General features: G+C 34.6%; 1 protein-coding gene across 2 annotated transcripts in view; it reads right to left on the bottom strand.

Moving 5' to 3' along the window:
• EPHA5 (EPH receptor A5) overlaps positions 1-14,460 on the bottom strand; it is a 309,970-nt gene that overhangs the window by 92,642 nt on the left and 202,868 nt on the right. For both annotated transcript variants that reach the window (XM_081224004.1, XM_081224005.1), the window contains one exon: positions 12,133-12,257. In XM_081224004.1, coding sequence (XP_081080130.1) covers positions 12,133-12,257 — 125 coding nt within the window. The remainder of the gene's footprint in view (positions 1-12,132; positions 12,258-14,460) is intronic.

The raw sequence follows: 14,460 nt of genomic DNA, 5'->3' as shown, positions 1-14,460 counted from the left end.
TTGATTTATAATGGTGTGTTAGTTTCTGCTGTACAACAAAGTGAATCAGCTATACATAAACTTATATCCCCATATCCCTTCCCTCTTGCGTCTCCCTCCCACCCTCCCTATCTCACTCCTCCAGGTGGACACAGAGCACTGAGCTGATATCCCTGTGCTATGTGGCTGCTTCCAACTAGCTATCTATTTTACATTTGGTAGTGTACATATATCCATGCCACTCTCTGACTTCGGTCCCAGCTTACCCTTCCCCCTCCCTGTGTCCTCAACTCTATTTTCTACGTCTGTGCCTTTATTCCTGTCCTGCCCCTAGGTTCTTCAGTACTTTTTAAAATTTTTTTTTAGATTCCATATATTTGTGTTAGCATGAGGTATTTGTTTTGCTCTTTCTGAATTACTTCACTCTGTATGAAAGTCTCTAGGTCCATCCACTTCACTACAGATAACTCAATTTCGTTTCTTGTTATGGCTGACTAATATTCCATTGTATGTATGTGCCATATCTTCTTTATCCAGTCATCTGTAGATGGACACTTAGGTTGCTTCCATGTCCTGGCTATTGTAAATAGCCCAGGAATGAATATTGTGGTACATGACTCTTTTTGGATTATGGTTTTCTCAGGGTATATGTCCAGTAGTGGGATTGCTGGGTCCTATGATAGTTCTATTTTTAGTTTTTTAAGGAACCTTCATACTGTTCTCCATAGTGGCTGTATCAATTTATATCCCTACCAACAGTGCAAGAGGATACCCTTTTCTCCACAGCCTCTCCAGCATTTATTGTTCGTAGATTTTTTGGTGATGGCCATTCTGACTGGTGTGAGGTGATACCTCATTGTAGATTTCTTTTTTCTCATCAGATTTTTTTTTTAGTCTCTGCTTTATAACAAATTTAATCAGTTATACATATTCATATGTTCCCATATCCCCTCCCTTTTGCGTCTCCCTCCCACCCCTCATTGTAGTTTTGATCTGCATTTCTATAATGATTAGTGATGTTGAGCATCCTTTCATGTGTTTGTTGGCAACCTGTATATCTTCTTTGGAGAAATGTCTATTTAGAACTTATTCCCATTTTTGGAAAGGGTTGTTTGTTTGTTTTTTTTATATTGAGCTGCATGTGCTACTTGTATATTTTGGAGATTAACCCTTTGTCAGTTGCTTCATAGGCAAATATTTTTTCGCATTCTGAGGCTTGTCTTTTCATCTTGTTTATGGCTTCCTTTGCTGTGCAAAAGCTTTTAAGTTTCATTAGGTCCTATTTGTTTATTTTTGTTTTTATTTCCATTTCTCTCAGAGGTGGGTCAAAAAGGATCTTGCTGTGATTTATGTCATAGGGTGTTTTGCCTATGTTATCTTCTAAGAATTTTACAGTGTCTGGCCTTACATTTAGAACTTTATTCCATTTTGAGTTTATTTTTGTGTATGGTTTTAGGGAGTGTTCTAATTTCATTCTTTTACATGTAGCTGTCCAGTTTCCCAGAACCACTTATTGAAGAGGCTGTCTTTTCTCCATTGTATATTCTTGCCTCCTTTATCAAAGTTAAGGTGACCATATGTGTGTGGGTTTATCTCTGGGCTTTCTATCCTGTTCCATTGATCTATATTTCTGTTTTTGTGCCAGTACCATGCTCTCTTGATTACTGTAGCTTTGTAGTATAGTCTGAAGTATGGGAGCCGGATTCCGCCAGCTCTGATTTTCTTTCTCAAGATTGCTTTGGCTATTCGGGGTCTTTTGTGTTTCCATACAAATTGTGAAATATTTTATTCTAGTTCTGTGAAAAATGCCATTGGTAGTTTGCTAGGGATTGCACTGAATCTGTAGATTGCTTCAGGTAGTATAGTCATTTTCACAATGTTGATTCCTCTAGTCCAAGAACGTGGTATATCTCCCCATCTGTTTGTATCATCTTTAATTTCATTCATCAGTGTCTTATAGTTTTCTGCATACAGGTCTCTTGTCTCCTTAGGTAGTCTTATTCCTAGGTATTTTATTCTTTTTGTTGCAATGGTAAATGGGAGTGTTTCCTTAATTTCTCTTTCAGATTTTTCATCATTAGTGTATAAGTATGCAAGAGATTTCTCTGCATTAATTTTGTATCCTGCTAGTTTACCAAATTCATTGATTGGATCTAGTAATTTTCTGGTAACATATGTAAGATTCTTTATCATGTATCATGTCATCTGCAAACAGTGACAGTTTTACTTTTTCTTTTGCAACTTAGATTCTCTTTATTTCTTTTTCTTCTCTGATTGCTGTAGCTAAAACTTCTGAAACTATGTTGAATAATAGTTGTGAATGTGGGCAAACTTGTCTTCTTCCTGATCTTAGTGGAAATGGTTTCAGTTTTTCATCATTGAGAACGATATTGGTTGTGGGTGTGTCATATATGTCCTTTATTATGTTGAGCTAAGGTCCCTCTATGCTTACTTTCTGGAGAGTTTTTACCATAAATGTTGAATTTGTCAAAAGTTTTCTATACATCTATTGAGGTGATCATATGGTTTTTCTCCTTTATTTGTCAATATGGTGTATCACATTGATTGATTTGTATATATTGAAGAATCCTTGCATTCCTGGAATAAATCCCACTTGATCATGGTGTACGATACTTTTAATGTGCTGTTGGATTCTGTTTGCTAGTATTTTGTTGAGGATTTTTGCATCTATGTTAATCAGTGCTATTGGTCTGTAGTTTTCTTTTTTTGTGACATCTTGGTCTGGTTTTGGTATCAGGGTCATGGTGGTGTCATAGAATGAGTTTTGGAATTTTCCTCCCTCTGCTCTATTTCAGAGGAGTTTGAGAGGATAAGTGTTAGCTCTTCTCTAAATGTTTGATAGAATTCGCCTGTGAAGCCATCTGGTCCTGGGCTTTTCTTTATTGGAAGATTTTAAATCACAGACTCAATTTCAGTGCTTGTGATTGGTCTGTTTATATTTTCTATTTCTTCATGGTTCAGTCTCGGGAGGTTGTGCTTTTCTAAGAATTTGACCGTTTCTTCCAATTGTCCATTTTATTGGTATATAGTTGCTTGTAGTAATCTTTCATGATCCTTTGTATTTCTGCACTGTCAGTTGTTACTTCTTCTTTTTCATTTCTAATTGTATTGATTTGAGTATTCTCCCTTCTTTTCTTGATCAGTCTGGCTGGTGGTTTATCAATTTTATCTTTTCAAAGAACAAGCTTTTAGTTTTATTGATCTTAGCTATTGTTTTCATTTCTTTTTCATTTATTTCTGATCTGAGCTTTATGATTTATTTCCTTCTGCTAACTTTGGGTTTTTTTTTCTTCTTTTTTATCTAATTGCTTTAGTTTTAAGGTTAGGTTGTTTATTTGAGATGGTTCTTGTTCCTTGAGGTAGGATTGTATTGCTGTAAACTTCCCTCTAAGAACTGCCTTTGTGTCATCCCATAGGTTTTGAGCCATCTTGTTTTCCTTGTCATTTGTTTCTACATATTTTTTGATTTCCTCTTTGATTTCTTCAGTAATCTCTTGGTTATTTAGTAGTGTATTGTTTAGCCTCCATGTGTTTGTACTTTTACACATTTTTTGCTGTAATTGATATCTAGTCTCATAGCATTGTGGTAAGAAAAGATACTTGAAACAATTTCAATTTTCTTAAATTTACCAAAGTTTGATTTGTGACCCAAGATATGATCTATCCTGAAGAATGTTCCATGAGCTCTTGAGAAGAAAGTGTATACTGTTGTTTTTGGATGAAATGTCCTATAAATATCAAACAAGTTCATATTGTTTAATGTATCATTTAAAGCTTGTGTTTCCTTATTTATTTTCATTTTGGATTATCTGTCCACTGGTGAAAGTGGGGTGTTAAAGTCGCTTACTATGATTGTGTTACTGTTGATTTCCCCTTTTATGGCTATCAGCATTTGCCTTAAGTATTGAGGTGCTCCTAAATTTGGTCCATAAATATTTACAATTGTTAATGGATTCATTAATTGGACCGATCCATTGATCATTATGTGGGGTCCTTCTTTGTATCTTGCAATAGTCTTTACTTAACGTCTATTTTGCCTGTTATGAGAATTGCTACTCCAGCTTTCTTTTGATTTCCATTTGCATGGAATATCTTTTTCCATCCCCTCATTTTCAGTCTGTATGTGTCCCTAGTTCTGAAGTGGGTCTCTTGTAGACAGCATATATATGGGTCTTGTTTTTGTAACCATTCAGCCAGTACATGTCTTTTGGTTGCTGCATTTAATCTATTTACATTTAAGGTAGTTATCAATAAGTGTGTTGTTACTACCATTTTCTTAATTGTTTTGAGTTTGTTATTGTAGGTCTTTTCCTTCTCTTGTGTTTCCTGCCAACCAAGTTCCTTTAGGATTTGTTATAAAGCTAGTGTGGTGGTGCTGAATTCTCTTAGCTTTTGCTTGTCTATAAAGGTTTCAATTTCTCCATCAAATCTGAATGAGATCCTTGCTGAGTAGAGTAATCTTGGTTGTAGGTTTTTCTCTTTCATCACTTTAAATATGTCCTGCCAGTATGGGGATTCCCTTGTATGTTATTTGTTGTTTTACCTTGCTGCTTTTAATATTTTTTCTTTGTATTTAATTTTTGATAGTTTGATTAATATGTGTCTTGACATGTTTCTCCTTGGATTTATCTTGTATGGGACTCTCTATGCCTCCTGCACTTGATTGACTATTTCCTTTCCCATATTAGGGAAGTTTTCAACTATAATCTCTTGAAAGATTTTCTCAGTCCCTTTCTTTTTCTCTTCTCCTTCTGGGACCCCTATGGCTTGAATGTTGGTGCCTTTAATGTTGTCCCAGAGGTCTCTGAGACTGTCTTCAATTCTTTTCATTCTTTTTTCTTTATTGTGTTCTGCAGTAGTTATTTCCACTCTTTTATCTTCCAGGTCACTTATCCGTTCTTCTGCATCAGTTATTCTGTTATTGATTCCTTCTAGAGAATTTTTACTTTCATTTATTGTGCTGTTCATCATTGTTTGTTTGCTCTTTAGTTCTTCTAGTGCTTTCTTAAATGTTTCTTTTATTTTCTCCATTCTATTTGCAAGATATTGGATCATCTTTACTATCATTACCCTGAATTCTTTTTCAGGTAGACTGCCTATTTCCTCTTCATTTCTTTGATCTGGTGGGTTTTACCTTGCTCCTTCATCTGCTGTGTATTTCTCTGTCTTCTTATTTCGCTTAACTTACTGTGTTTGGTGTCTCCTTTCTGCAAGCTGCAGGTTCATGGTTCCCCTTGTTTTTGGTGTGTGTCCCCAGTGGGTAAGGTTCGTTCAGTGGGTTGTGTAGGCTTCCTGGTGGAGAGGACTTTGACCTTTGTTCTGGTGGATGAGGCTGGATTTTGTCTTTCTGGTGGGCCAGACTGCATCCGGTGGTGTGTTTTGGGGTGTCTGTGACCTTAGTATGATTTTTGGCAGCCTCTCTGCTAACAGGTGGGTCTGTGTTCCTATCTTGCTAGTTGATTGTCATAGGGTGTCCTGTAGTGTGGCTTCCTGTTCGTTGAGTGGAGCTGGGTCTTAGCATTGAGATGGAGATCTCTGTGAGAGCTTTTGTCACTTGATATTACATGGGGCCAGGAGGTCTCTGGTGGACCAATGTCCTGAACTCGTCTCTCTCACCTCAGAGGCTCAGGGTTGACACCCGGCTGCAGCACCAAGACTATGATTGTGGAGGCTTGTTGATTCCAAGATCTGATATAGTAGGCCAGCAGGCCAGATATTCTGGGAAGAGTTGCAAATGAAGACCACTGGCAGAATCCCTTGAATTTGATTTCTAATCATATTTAGGGGTTGGGAGAAGGAATGTGAACTTCACTGGAGAAATTTAATTTTAACTCATTAAGTCGAAACAGAGAGTTTTAAAGAAAAATTTCACATAAGCAAAATATTTTTTTCCTTTTTAAAAACTTCGTTTTTTCACTTTCATGTGTTTGTGCTAGGTTAGTAGTGAATGGAGATGAAGGGGCAAAAGTCACTGAAAAGATAGCTTTGGAAAGTGAAACAGAGAGGAACTATTCCTATCTTGACTGCTAACAAAAGTCTAGACAAACCATCTATAACTCCTCATTATTTCTGAAGTTACCACTCTGAATATAAAGTGTTAGATACATAAAGATTTAATACACATTACATGCTTTGAACTTTCTCTTCCCTTATGTTTTTCTGTGTGAATTTTTGGCTAAGTTTGTTTTTCTCCTTAAGGTCTTTTCACATGTAGTAAATTTCTGATAGATATTATAGGATGAATTAAAGATAGGTTATGGTTAGAGATATTATTCCCCCCCACCTTTTTTTTTTTTTTGCTGTACACGGGCCTCTCACTGTTGTGGCCTCTCCTGTTGCAGAGCACAGGCTCTGGATGCACAGGCCCAGTGGCCATGGTTCATGGGCCCAACCTCTCTGTGGCATGTGGGATCCTCCCAGACCAGGGCATGAACCCGTGTCCCCTGAATCGGCAGGCGGACTCTCAACCACTGCGTCACCAGGGAAGCCCTATTCCCCTTTTTTAAGAATTGGCCTTTACTTAAAATAACTTATTGATGCCTGTAAATCATTATTTTCTAAATATTTCAGGGAATTTTGTCTTTACAAGTAGAAAAAAATGTATTGATTTTTAAAAATGATCCAAGGGGAACAACATGCAAAGGATTTATTTTTCCTAAATGAGTGAAAAACATTGAAAACAAGAAAATAACATTTACTTCTCAAGCACTCTAGTAGGGAATAAGGTTATTATTTAATGTTCATAATGCTATTAAAAAGTAAAACAAATGCAAACCACACTTTTTGTCCCTTGAAGTTTACAGCATGCCATGCTGTGCCTTTAGTGTGAACCCTGAAATCACGTGCTAAAACACGGCAAACCCATTTTTTCTTTTATCCTCAGTTTCCTTATCTGTCAAATTGGGATAAAAATTGATGGCTGGATATCCTCACAGAGATGTTGTAAGAATGAAACAGGTAATGCATGTGAAAACATGTATTAAACTGTAAAGCACATGTTTTAATTGTCATAATTATTATTTTAATATTTTTCTAATTTGACACATCAAAGTCAACTTCTAACCATATTCTATGCTACCACCAATACAATCTAAAATAGACAATGGGTAAATATTCTTCCCTTAAAGCAGTTTACCATTCCTCATTTAATACATTCAAAACATATAAAATTTTCTTAGGGTTATGTATATCCAAATTTCTCTCTAGATAGATATGGTTCAAATTCTAATCCAAATATGCTTTTCTGATTCAGTCTACATAAACAATTGATCTTTGTTTTTTTAATGCTCACGTTAGTTTAAGTGCCTAGTCTCTAAAGTGTTTAGGAAACTTTGTTAGAGTTTTAAAAGAATGTAAAGTAGAAAAATAAATTCTATAAAGTTTTACCTAGTAATGTCAGTCATTTTCTTCACTCAGAAATATTTATTGATCTTGTGTACTATATTACCCCTTCTATTTGCTAGGGGTAGAACAGTAAAAAAAAAAAAAAAGCAGGCAATTTCTTGATGTGTTCCTTTTAAAAGGGGTAAATAGCTTCTATAAACTATTGTAGTTACTGATACTCTGAGTACACTCAAGTTTATGACTGAATGTGTAAGAGTTTCTTAGTAATATTATCCTTTCCAGTTTGGCTGTGATTGAATCAGTAATTTTCAGTAAAAAATGATAAAGTATATGTTCGCTACTATTTGCATTTTGTTTAAAGGTAATTTGAGTTCATGAGAAAAATCTAGACAAAACTGAAATTATCATTCTGGTATATTTGATATAATTAGGATTTTTACATGAAGTATTAACATTTACACGTAAAGTAAGATTTTTTTAAAATGAAAAATAGCATAGGAATATCAGGGTTAGAATTCCAACCATGTTATTAACCAAGTACATGTGTAAATGTGGGTATGCAACTCAACCTAAGTTTTTTTCTTTTTTAAAATAGGATGAAATTATTTATCAAGACTCTGTGAGGACACAGAGATAGAGATAATATACATAGCACCCAGCACAATCTTCTGAGCATTAGAGCTTCTAGGTAAATTTGATTTTACCCTATAGTATGATGGCAAATTCTTCTACTGAAAAGAAAAAAAAAATTAAAAGCTTACATGATTGTAACTCTTAACTATTGAAAAAGTAGAAATTGATAATTTTGTCAAAAATAGAAAAAAAATCATTGCAAGGAAATTGGAATGCTGTTCCTTGACATAATGTATAATCTAACATCAGTTGATTATAAAAAATTATACAACATTCCATCTGATTTATCTGTTAACATTAAGTATGTCTCAGTGGTTCCTTATTGTGGGTCTAATGGTACGTTGTCTCCTTGAGTTAGTTGAATACTATATTATTGAAGAGACTTAGCGAATATATCTTAGGGATCAAAACCCATAAATACACATTTTGAATCCTCGAATTATCTTCTAAAATTTGCTTCTGATCCACTCCTTTAAATCATCCTCATAAATTCCTCCATTTCACAAACCTATATACACATCTTCAGCACCCACAACCAAATGTTGCCAAGTCCTTGATCAGGGTAGTGGTTTGCTGCCTTCATGCCCCAGCTGAGCAAATGAGCTACATTCCCCAGCTGCTTAGCAAACACTGTTCACAGGCAGTGAGGGGAGGGCCTCAGCAGAAGGAGACAGCTGGCAAACACCCTGCCAAAGGGCAGCTTCCCTTTGCCTCTGTCTTTAATTAAGAGATGGCAATGGGCCCATCACCATGCAGGAGCAGAGAGGCCCAATGACCTCTATTAGAGCAGGGCAATCACAGGCAGAAATGCCAGCTGGCAAATGTGTGAGCCCTGGAAAGCTCTGCCACCTGTGTCTGGCCAAGAGCCATCCAATAAATTGGTGGTATCATTCTGAAGATTCAAAATGAGCTCTGGAAACCTATCAGGACCCCCACCTCAATACATGGTATAAAAGCTCATTATCCTTTTTTTTTTTTCTTCTTCTTAAGGTGTTAAAAAAAAAAAAAAAACCTTTTTGTGTATTTTACTGGTGTGTTCAATAATTTTGCTTGGCAAAAAGTCGGGTATTAGTATCTTCTCTGTAAAATGGAAAACACTGACCAAAAGTTAACTTCCCCAAAATAATATATGAGGGTTGCTGCGTTAAAAGCATGTAGGTAGGCAACTTGTTATTCATTTATTGAGAATATGAATAGAAATCTTTTTTCCCCAAATCATTTTTCTCACTTTCAGTTATGCAGATAATAGAATGTATTAATACAGCTTTAAATATAAAATATTAAATGCAAAACCAAATCTTACTGAAATAAATATAAACATGAACTATAAAGAAAATATTTCCACAACATGGATAAAATTAATTAGAATGAACATTAATAGAATGCCCAACCACTTGTCTGCCCCACCACTTGTTGAGTAACTCCTTGTTTTAACAGAAGCAGCAGCTTAAGAAAAAAAAATACTTGCTCCTAATGAATATTGTGTATATGAGACTCATGCATATGCTGGGAAGTAAGAGTAAAAACAATCGAAGGTTACACAAAAGGGGAAAAAAAATCAGGACAATTTCCTTAAAGACAAAAAAATAGAAAAACAAACTCATTGGTCCAGTTAGTTGTTTCAGGTAAAGAAAAACTATGCAGGAAAACAAGTACTTGTTAAACTTTTAGTCGTCCTGCTGTTGAACTTTATTTCATCTAAGATATGTATGTTCAAATATATAGTTTTCATAGTACAGTTATTTTAAAATGTCATTATGCACCTCAACTTCTTTTAAAATCAATTTTAATTACAATAAAAATCTGGAAACTTAAAATGTTTACAAAAGAGTTCATATATATATATATATATATATATATATATATTTGCCTAGCTTTGCATTAGTATGCAGTAATAAAGCTTACAAAAACTTGAAAAAGGAATGTAAACTTTAATTTAACCAATTGTTTTTGGATATAGCATGTGCTTAAATTGTAGACTTCTAGCATTGGCAATTCAGTTTGGACCACTACTCCCAGAGAAACGGGAATCAGTGAGGGTATTAATATTATAACATTTTATTTGATTTACCCTATTTTTTTTCGGTAAACACTGTAAATCTTATCTCAACATAGCTTTGTCTCAGAAGTATTTTCTTAGGACACTCTTGGTGAATAATGTATTAAATAATATATTTTTTTCTGAAATATAGGTATCTTCATTTGTGTTTACTAATAATACACTAGCTACATGTAATGCCACCAGCAAATCATTCCTAGAGACAACTATTTCAAACATGATAATTGAGCTTTTATTTATCTATTTATAAAATGAATATATGAATATTGTATAGACATCCAAAACCTAAAAAGAATGTAGATAACCTCACTCTCCCCCACATAAACTTGACTGTTTTGTTCTCTGTTGTATCTCTACACGGGTAATTGTTGAGTCAATGATGAAAGAAGCAATTAAAAAATGCTATGAATTGGGACTTCCCTATGGCACAGTGGTTAAGAATCTGCCTGCCAATGCAGGGGGCCTGGGTTTGAGCCCTGATCTGGGAAGACCCCACATGCCGTGAAGCAACTAAGCCCGTGCACCACAACTACTGAGCCTGAGCTCTAGAGCCCGTGTGCCACAACTACTGAAGCCCACGTGCCTACAGCCCATGCTCCGCAACAAGAAAAGCCACAATAAGAAGCCCACGCACTGCAATGAAGAGTAGCCTCTGCTTGCAGCAACTACAGAAAGCCTGTGTGCAGCAACGAAAACAAATGCGGCCAAATAAGTAAATAAATAAAATTTATTTAAAAAAAATCAGTTGCAAGAAAGCTTTTTAACAAATGCTATGAATTACTTCAATGTATTTCAATGTTGTATCTATAATCTTTCATCTATGCATATAAATGGAATGTTGAATTTTTAAGTAACTTTCATTAACAGGATATCAGTATTTCTCATGATATTTTTGCATTAGTATAAGTGGGACCATTCATTTCCCCTCTCGTTTCCAATGTTCTACTTTGGACAATTTCTAGGTATTGCAGAGTAAGTTTCTGAACTTCCACCCTTTTCATTCTTCCCTAAGAGAGAAGGAGCAATGTCTCTGGGAGTTTGGGAGAAGCAACTGGGTAAGTGTGGCTGAGCCCTTCCTTCCCTTCTCTTTTGGGATCTGCTTCTCTGCATTATTTCAGCAACCTTTTATACTCCTACTTCCATAGGACACATATGTCTGGGCCAGGGTCTCCTATCCACCTCTTAGAGACTAGTTTGGGCACTCATCTATCTTTACCTGGTCTGTTAGAACTCAGGTTGTTCTAAGTAGTGTATGCCATTCAGATCTAGTCTGTACAAAAAATCACAGTAAAATAGGGTGGGAGTTGTCACTTCCAACATGGAAGCAACAAGGTGGCTACATATCTAAGCCAAATATTCCAGTCCAGCTTTAGAAATTATAAGTTCATCTTTAGTTTCCACCTGTTTATTCCTTTATCAATAACTCATTTGGTTGTGGATTCAGAAAAGAGGAAGAGGGATGATTATTACATTTAGATTTCAACAACTATTATGGCAAAACATGTGAGAGTGGACCTAGGAGCCAACTCAGTGAAGAAGAGGAAATCAGGAAACTATAGGGAATGTGAAGCATACATTTCCAATTTTATGCCCTTACATTTTTAAAATAAATGTTATGCTACAGTGTTAGATTTTTGTTATAGATTTTTTTAAATTATAAAGTACATATACACCTTATCTGCCTATACGTCCTTAATAATATAGGTATTATGCAGGGTTACTGACCATAAGAATATGTTTTTCCCTGTGGTACACTGCAGTTACTACTGAAGGTTAACAACTCCAGTGTTTAGGACACTTTGAAAATGTCCTATGACTTCATCTTTTAATTAATGCTGTGAACCCTAGTTAAGCTAATGTTAGACTCTACAGCAGTATCCTGGCAGTGTAAACTATTTGGCAGCAGCATAACACAAATGAAATGCTCCCTGTACACTTCCAGCCTTCATAATCATGACTGCAAGTCAATTGTCATTGATTTACACATAAAATTCCAACACGCTTTTCTACAAATTGGATAACTGCAGTTGCTAAAATTTAAAAAAAAAAAAAAGAAGAAGAAGAAGAGAAAGGATATTCTTTATTCTTAGTCCCACCTTTTCAAAATATTTGATTTCATACTCCAGGATGATTCCATTGGGGCGATCTGGCTCTTGCCAAGACAAAGAGATGCTGTTTTTTGCAATTTTCCCCTTTTTCACATTGGTGACTGGAGAGGGAGCTGAAAAATAAAGAGTAGTATGATTAACAGAGCCTTGAAATTACACCTGTCTATAATGTATATTGGGCATTCTTGACATGTAGAATAATAAAAATCCCAAATAATTAAATTTTAATTTTACTTGGAAACAATTATACTTTATATACAAGTTTTTACAGATTTTGAAGTGTTTTAAAAAATATAAATCAACTAATATCCTGAGAATTTTCTATAATAAAATTGTAGTCACATAGAATCTTAAGTCTACATTTTCTCTATAAAATTTAGATACATAAACTATCTTACTTCTTATAGAATAAAGATGTTCTTGATGGTCTTATGTATATTCTATATTCCTAAAATTTATGGACTCTGTATAATATATCCCATTACACTATTAATACATAATTATCTATATTACCACATTTTCATGACATTAAAACTCTTATAATTTCTTATTTTTGAAATCATATGGGTCCTATAACCACTGAAAATTCATACCTTAAATATAGTGGAGTTTTTCTTAAAAATATGCTATTAAACATGTTAATATATTGAAAACAATAGCAAATAAAAGAGACATTTTCCTTCATTTCCATTTCCCCAAATATTTCAATAGAAATCACAATCGCTTATGGTGTTCATTGCTATTTGCCAGTGTCTATTAAATGACACTGATGAAAATAGAAAAAAAGATATGCTATTTTAGGTATATCTGAATATTTTGAATTTGAAGTCACACACATATGAATATTTATTTCAACATCCATTTTTATCAATTTGCTAAGACTTGTATAGACTCTGGGTTTGACACCATAAAGAGGTATTGACAAATACTTTTCTTGATGTAGGTAACCTTTATTTTTGTAGTTTTCAGCTTTTATAGACAACCAAGGAAAAAAACCATCATGGACTACTGAATGGTATATATATATATATATACAAACACACACATATAATATGTGTGTGTATGTATAAAGAGATAGAGAAATAATATATAATATACACATTATGTATAAAATATATATGTATATACATATTTCATAACATATATACATTATATTTTTATATATACATATATATTTATATAATGTATACATATAATAAGATGGAAAAGAGGCTAGTCATAGTGAGTAGTGTATAACCACAGGCTTAGCCCTATGTGAACAGTATTAGACATCTGGTGAGATTAAAATTTAAAGATATGTTATATACATATATATGTATAGTATTTCTAACTATTTTAATTTCCAGCAGTGTCCAAATTAATACACTGTAATTTGTCATGTTTAATTATTTTTTCTACACCTCCAAAAATGTAATCAAATCAGAGTCACCACTTTGAGCAACAGACAGCAAGAACAAAGTTTAGAACTGATTGGTGAGCCCCATACTAGTGTGACAAGGGGGTGGGGAAGAGGCTTATCATTTAAAAACAGAAGTGAGATCCTGTCACTCCTCTGTGTCTCTCTGTCTCACTGCAGGGTGAAACCCAAATGTGCAAATGCATACAAGTATCACTACCGTATGGCTCTCTACGTCTCTGACCTCATCATCTCCTGCTACTGTTCTTTAGCAACTCTACCCTGGCTGGCTGGCTGTAAGCACTTCTGACACACTACTGCCTAAGGATCTTTGTATTTGCATTCTATTATTCAGAGGTGCTTCTCACCCTGACTTCTCCAGGGCTTTCTCCCTGCTCCGGGTTTCTCACTGAGACATTTCTTGTCTGCTCTCTACCTCAGCCCCCCTAAGCTCGCCACACCCTCTGTTTCTTCAGTGTTTTATTTTTCTCCTTAGTTCTTCAACTTCCACCATCTGATATTCATATCTTAATTCTGTATTTGCTTTTTTTCAGTCCTCTCAAGTAAAATGTAATTTTTATGAAGGTAGGGATATCGTTTATTTAATTCACAGCTGAATCCCTAGATCTAGAACAACACCTGGACAGAGAAGGATTCCATAAATATGTATGGAATAAATGACTGGTGGTAAAAAATCAAATATAGAGAAAACCTTTATTTTTTATTATGTATTATGTCCACAAACCCATCTAGGAAACAAGTGTGAAGTGTCTTTCAATAAAATTAAAATAGAGACAGATATACTCTGTAAGAGCAAAATTTGTTAACTAGTGTTTTCTAGTGTTTTCTGTACTCATAATAGGGTGATGATGACTTTGGTACTATAAAATGTACTTTTATTCTTATAATCATAGTACTTT

Source organism: Mesoplodon bidens (genome assembly GCF_964165515.1).
Source record: "Mesoplodon bidens genome assembly, chromosome: 1".
NCBI lineage: Eukaryota > Metazoa > Chordata > Mammalia > Artiodactyla > Ziphiidae > Mesoplodon > Mesoplodon bidens.
The sequence above is the reverse complement of the archived record's forward strand: the minus strand, read 5'-3'. Positions and strand labels throughout refer to the sequence as shown.